Here is a 6866-nt window from a genome sequence, read left to right as displayed (position 1 = left end):
TAAAAAAACCAATATATATAAATTGAATTATATTTCGATCCAAAATCGAACCAATCCACCCCTACTTGGAGGAACCTGATTAGGAGGGCAATTGGCAATAAGACAAGTGTGAATAAAAAATCGACGAAGTCCTCGTTAGCTTACGCGAATAGGAAACTCTTCTGCACTGTGTATAATTATTAGGACCAACAACAAAATATTTTGCAATCTCACCCAAAATAATAATAATAATAATAAAATTTCCCAATTTTGAATTTATGAAAACTGGATTAGAACGACACTATAATTTGACAAAGGGTTCATCTAATAAAAGTAATATACGACACTACATAAATAAAAGCAAAAAGGTATCAAACTACAATGGACGACATAGATATTGGAATGGACGACATTATTTCCATAGTCGTCATCAAAATCTTGTTTACGTTCACGCTTCCCACGGCAAAAGGTGTATGAGATTCATCATTCGCAATTCTTGGGCAATGGGGGAAGAAATCGAGAGCCACCGGTCGAATAATAGGGCGGCGAAGTACTTGGAACGACGGAGGTAAAGGAGGATATATCGGACTTGGGTTGTGGAGAGGGAATCGGGGTCGTTGGAGTCGAAGGGAGAGACCTCGACGAAGAAAAAAATAAAAATAAAAAACCCCAAGTCTCAATGTCTTGAGAAAATGGGGATTTTTTACTGTAAAAGAAAAATTACCCTCTGTTTGGTTCCTCAGAAAATGGGGATTTTAACTGTAAAAAGAAATGAAATGGTTGCTGAGGTCCAAACTGGAAGTAATTGCTTACCATCTCAATATATTCTGCTATTTCTTTCTTTTCCCAAATGTATTCCTCATGTCATAGTTAGTTGGAATTTTTTTTTTCTTTTTTTGGGTTATGAATTTCATTTATGCGTTTATTTGTGCTTTGATGAAATATTCTGTTTGTCCGTGTATGTTTAATGGAGATTGGTTTTTCATGGTTATAGTGCTAGGTGACATTGTGACAAGCTTGATATTGCGGAGTGGTTTAGTATGCAGTGTGTATAAATTTGGGGAGATTGGAATCGATAATCAACCATGTGTTTTGATTGTTGTTGTTGTTGTTTGTTTTTTTTTTTTTTTTATTCTTGATCTCCTACTGACTCGTAAATACAGAAATTTACTCACGGCTAAAAAAAACTTTCATTCTAAAATGAATGCCAGCCATTTGATATTTGATCAAATGGTTGGTGTGAGTTAGTTATACTTACTGGTGATCAGGAGATTAAGACTTCTACTACCCAAAAATGAAAACAAGAAAAAGAAAGACTTCATCATGCTGATTCTGTTGCATTATTATCATTACAATATGTAAATACTCAGTCTTACTTGCATTGTTATCCTTTACACTTTATAGGTCTGCGTTGATGAAAAACTCAAATGGGGTATATTTTCCAGAGGAGGTAACCTCATTTTTGTTTCTGTTTGTATTCAATTATGTAAGTACTGTGAATAAACAATAATCAGCTTAAGAAGTAGTGAGAAGCTTTAATCATGTCGGACTATATGTTCTTTTCATGTGTTATGTTGATAATATTACTTCTATGAATTAGGATTTCTTGTTTTTTTTTTTTTTTGATGGATCATTAGGAAAAGTTATTTAACTTATTTTTTGGTCTGTGACATTGGTATTACATGTCAAAGCCATTTATATGTGGGTTGTCATACAGAACAGCAAGTAACAAAATGTCCAGATGTTGTAATTACTGAATCATTCTGTTTGGTGGTTGGTCAGACCATTTAAGCTTAATATAGAAGAATCATTCTAGGTGCTTGTTATATATATGGTTGCTTTAGGTAATAGTACTCAAAGACATCCATCCCTATCTGTTTTTCTATAAAATTAATTTCTTTATACACTGTGTGCAGGCGGTTGGAATTCCCAATTGCATATGTCCTGAATTGCTTGCAGGTATTCTGTGTGGATTTAAATCTGATTTTTGGTCTCTAGGTATGTCCTTTTGAGGATGTGTGTGATATATGTGTTACTTTTTCTTTCGGACAAGATGTATGTGTTACTTTTTCTAGAGCTAAAGTGGTTCCTTGCTGATCAGGATGCTGTATGTATGAGATGGCTGCTCATCGTCCTGCTTTTAAAGATCTCTTACAGTTCTTTTATTTAGCAACTAGTTCGTTTTTAAGAAACTTACTAAGAATGGTTTACTGGGTTCAGAAATATTGTTAGCTACATGGTATGCCCAAACAGGTCAACAACTTATTATAATTGTTTTTTGTTAAGTTATTGTAGTCAACAGGAAAATTAATTTTCTGAAACAATCACTAAAACAATCCTTTGACTATTAAATGAATGAATTCTGGAGATTTTTGCAACTTTCTGGCACATACGATCTTTTTGCCATCTGGATTGAGGGTATTTCTAGGAACAATTATGATTAGCCTTCTACATTTGCAGTTCATGTTATATATACACCAGTAATGATACAACAATACTAAATCGATCACTATTTGGATTTTGTTTTATACTTTGGGTAACTATTTGTGTTTTGTCCAGAATAAATAAAAACACATGGAAAGCTGCTAAATTTTGATTCCAATAATATAAGAATATGTCCCTGGTTCTAGAAATTTGTCTTTGGCAATGTAGGCCACCAAGTTGTTCATAGACATAGAGCGTGCATGCATGTTCTGCTAAAGTTTGAAAAGTTGCGAATGGAGTTTATAATGAATATGTGGTAAATATTTGAAATTACACGGCTTTTACTGATTCTAGTGTCATATGGAAATATATTTGGTCGCAGGGAAGTATATGATTGGGACGATGGGAAGATACACCTTTATGTAATGATAGTTATTCAAACACTACCAGGTGCCAATGCCATCATTCCCCTCTGCCAAGTCCTCTGCCGATCAATACCTTTACCACCGTCAAGGAGTTGTGGAGGTTAGTTTCGTTCTCCTTTTCTTCGATTTTTTTCTTTCTGTATTTCTCTGTTTATTTGGTTGCTGAGAAAATTGAGAAAAGAAAGGGAAAGATCTAGTTATCTTTTTCCCCTTTTTATTTGAAATTACTGTTTAATTTGATTATTATTTGATTTGCTTTTCCATCCCTCTTGCATTGAGAAAGATTGAGAAAAAGGAAAGAAAAATAACATCAAATATATGGAAGTTGAGCTCGGAGCATTGTTCAAGAAAACAATAACTTTTACCACTAAATTATTAATTAATTATATAGTTGATCAATTTGAAAGTGCTATAATACTGTGATGCAATAATAATGCCTAACATTTTAACCTCGTCATTTCTAAATCACTGTATTATATTAATGATAAATTATGACTATCTCTAATTTGTTTGTACTATGGATATTTTCTAGTTACCCAGTGCTGCATTCAGAATTCAATTATTGGATACTGAGACTGCTTAAAAAAAAAAAAAAAAAGAGAAAAATGGATGTTGAGATGGCAAAAATTGGAGGGTTGGAAAAAGAAAAGGAAAGACGAATAAGGTACAACAAATATAAAAACTCAAGAAACCATATACATAAAAATAAATGAATAATAAAAACTAAGTAGAGAGTCGGTTAATGCATAATATGTTAAACTAAATTAATATTTAGTAATATTCAGCCAATAGTTTAGCATTAATTAAACAAAGTTAATATTTGTTGGATCAGTTAAGAAGAATAGAAATTGGAGTTTCCATTTCATAATAATATACTAATGCTGCAGATATACAATAATGTATATTTTATTACCAAAAATAATAATAATAATAATAATAATAATAATAATAATAATAATAATAATAATGTATATCTGAGCGGGACACTTAGTTATGTCCTTATTCTATAGTAAAAAATATTAACAAGAATGAGGAATGCCACTTGGATAATAATAGGTTAGAAGAGTGTTTATTTAAATATATGTTTATAAATCGAGGCAAACCTAGTCTCTGAAAAGGCTGAAAAGAAGAAATCGACTGAAAAAAAAATAAAAATTAAAAAATTAAAAAAATTAAAAAAATTAGTCATAAGTATTTTTAATCTATCCAATAGAATTTATTTATAAATTTTATTAAATTGTTTAAAATACAATTATATTTGATGGAGAGTGTTTAATCACAAAATATTCAAACATTAACAATAGTGTTATTAAATTAAAAATGTAAATAAAAATATGATTAAGGTTGGAATCTTGAAAGGATATTTAAATCTCTTTTGTCAAATAAAATTATAATTAAAATAATTAAATAATGCAGCTTTTTAATAAACTGGGGTTTCCTAAAATGGAGTTTCCTAAAACGAAATATCTATTACTTAGCCCAGAAGCATAATGTGTGTATATATATATATATATATGTATTATGTTTAGCAATTTTCCTTTACCAAATTTTCCGACTTTTTATTTGCTTTTCAACTGGGGCACAAGAGAGAGTCGTGAAGCAAAGGAGTGTTTATGTTGTGTTGGTATTGGAATCCAAGTGATGATGTTGAGCCAGAGTCAATACGACCTTGTCCATGGATCAGAGGTATTTATTTTGTTATTGGTTTTCCAATGTTTGTTTTCTATCATTAATTGATCTTTTTCTTCAGGAATATCGAACTTACCCAAATTATTAGTTTTTTTGTTTTTTTTTTTTTTGAAATTATTGATTAGGGCTTTACTGCATATTCCGATCCAACTTGTACCTTACACGGTGCCATTCGACCATCAACCACCGCTGATGGAGAACATGTTAAAAAAGCTGTGGATTTCGCACTTGAACAGTATAGTCAAAGGGTGTGTATGTAATCCCTCTGCAATTTTTTTATTTTTTTTAGTTTTTAACATTGAATATTGGCTTTTTTTTTTTTTTTTTTTTTTTTTACTTTATTTTATTTTTAACGACAAGTTGTGATTTTTTTTTTTTTTTTTTCTCTTTTTGATTTTTATGATCATGTAGGAGGGTGCGGACATTGTATCGCTTAAGAGAATTGTGAAGGTTAATTTGGAATTCCATGGAAGAACTATTGTAGTGTACTATATCACACTGGATTTGGAAACCAATTTCGGTGGAGGAGATGATGAACAAGAATCAGAACCTGCAGCTTTTTATTATGAAGCTAAAGTGTATAGATACATTCCTGATGATCTGTTTGCTCTGGATATTTTCAGACCTGCATTCTACTACCATGCACCCTATTAATTACTCTTTTTGTATTAACCACTTTTAGCTATTCTTTATTATGAATAATAAGAAGTTTTTTTCCCTCTATTTTACACACTTTTTTTTTTTTTTTTCCGTTGATATGACTTTCTAGTTCTAGAAATTTTATATTTTTATCCATCAAGGGCATAATATTATTTGTTGATTAATTGGTTTCTTAAATTTCAAATAAGAATAAATTTGAGAAAAGCCTCCCTCCGTATTTTACTCCATAAAAGTACTCTTTTAAACATTTTTCGTCACGGAATTAGATAAGGGATTAACTTTGGCATCTTCTCAGCATCTTTGATGTTTGTTGACCATTTATTCTCTATTCCAAAACCAACAGTGATCATTGCTTCTAATAATTGAAAATTGTAGATTTTTAGAAAGGTCTAGACCATATACTTGTTAATGGGAAGAACTACATTCTGAAAATTTTGAACAAGAGCTGTTTTTTTTTTTTTTAAATTTTTGAAGTGAACTTGATCATGACTAGATTAAATTAGCATTCTAAAAAATTTCTAAAAAAGAAAAAAAAGAAAAATATCAATCAGGAAGTTTTGTAATTTGGAGACGGACCTTGAAGGTTGTTGAAAAGCTCAACTTAATTCATAAATATTTGAAACAATAACTCGTTAAAGCTGATCAATCATATTTATTCATGCTATAAATATATATATATATATATATTTTAAAAAAAAAAAGGTTTAGTCCATCACAAGTTTTTTATTTTTTATTTTTATTTTTTTGAAGTTTTCCTTTTTCTAATATAAGTTGTTTAAATTATAAACAAGCGATATTCACTATTCTATCTTTATTTCAGAGAAAATTTGTTGTTTTTCGTTCCTATGTAAAAAATAATAATAATAATAAAAGAGGATTGTTTTGTTTGTGTTATGCAACGAAAAGGAGCAACAATTATGTTGACAAATTCCATGACCAATTACAATATTTTGTTGAAGTGTGGCAATTTTGCCACTTGATGGTGCATGTCACCGGCTAGCATGCACACCTTGGTATCAAATCCTTTCCTTTTATGAGTTTATATTTTTTGTATGTTTTTAATTGATTCAAGGTATATTTCGATAATGTTTTGTGCCTAAGTTATGTATGCAAAATTATAGGCAAAATTATGCACAAAAGAGTAGGAATGTTATGCTTGAAGTGCCTATGGTGGTGGATTCATAATTTCCAGCAATATAGTTCCACTATTTATCTTATATCTCAGGTTGCAAATGGAGTTTTGGGCTGAAATTTTGAGGGATGTCTACAGACATATATAGAAGACTATGGTTTAAATTTCAGGTCAAAATGACATGGGAAAGTCCATTTTCTATTCCAAACAGATTGCTGTATCTGATGGGCCCAGTATGCAGAGTATGGGCCAGTTTTGGAGCTGTTTGGCCCATGATCCGGTTCCAGAACTTTCCTAGCTCTTGGAACAATATTTATTGATGACCAAGGATGCTTCAAACCAAGTTTCATAAGTAGATACAAAGGGGAACTAAGTAGGTGAAGCTAGTTTGGTTGTTTACCCAAACTAGTTAAACAATAGGAACTTAGTTCAAACCATGTGCCACTTTTTACTATATTTGGAATAGACATGTTGCAGCTGGTTTTTGACTCTTTTGTGTATGAAAAGTTAGGTGTTGACCATTTTACTTTTTAAATTTCAAATACTTTACTCATTTT

The 6866-nt window shown here is 30.7% G+C and overlaps 1 protein-coding gene across 13 annotated transcripts; it reads left to right on the top strand.

Moving 5' to 3' along the window:
- Nucleotides 1–381: 381 nt before the first annotated feature.
- Nucleotides 382–5240, top strand: LOC107413549 (uncharacterized). Of its 13 annotated transcripts, none has more exons than XM_048469366.2 (7): nt 391–780; nt 1384–1429; nt 1896–1938; nt 2786–2928; nt 4417–4514; nt 4643–4765; nt 4929–5240. In XM_048469366.2, the coding sequence occupies exons 4-7, from the start codon at nt 2829–2831 to the stop codon at nt 5169–5171; spliced, it is 564 nt and encodes a 187-aa protein (XP_048325323.2). In that variant the 5' UTR covers nt 391–780; nt 1384–1429; nt 1896–1938; nt 2786–2828; the 3' UTR covers nt 5172–5240. The 13 variants fall into 13 exon arrangements, 12 of the variants coding, with proteins under 12 accessions (XP_048325325.2, XP_048325324.2, XP_060675298.1 ...); XM_048469370.2 differs by having other exon boundaries at nt 397–547; XM_048469368.2 differs by lacking the exon at nt 1384–1429 and having other exon boundaries at nt 390–780; nt 1896–1977.
- The last annotated feature ends 1626 nt before the right edge of the window (nt 5241–6866 follow it).

This window comes from Ziziphus jujuba, chromosome 8 (assembly GCF_031755915.1).
Source record: "Ziziphus jujuba cultivar Dongzao chromosome 8, ASM3175591v1".
Classification (NCBI taxonomy): Eukaryota; Viridiplantae; Streptophyta; class Magnoliopsida; order Rosales; family Rhamnaceae; genus Ziziphus; species Ziziphus jujuba.
Note: the sequence above shows the minus strand (reverse complement) of the source record. Positions and strands in the feature narration are given on the sequence as shown.

Coding starts and splice junctions, on each gene's coding strand:
- LOC107413549 (XM_048469369.2), top strand. CDS start 2,829: ATGATAGTTATTCAAACACTACCAGGTGCCAATGCCATCATTCCCCTC. Junction 2,929..4,416: donor ACCGTCAAGGAGTTGTGGAG/GTTAGTTTCGTT, acceptor GGGGCACAAGAG/AGAGTCGTGAAGCAAAGGAG. Junction 4,766..4,928: donor TTGAACAGTATAGTCAAAGG/GTGTGTATGTAA, acceptor ATGATCATGTAG/GAGGGTGCGGACATTGTATC.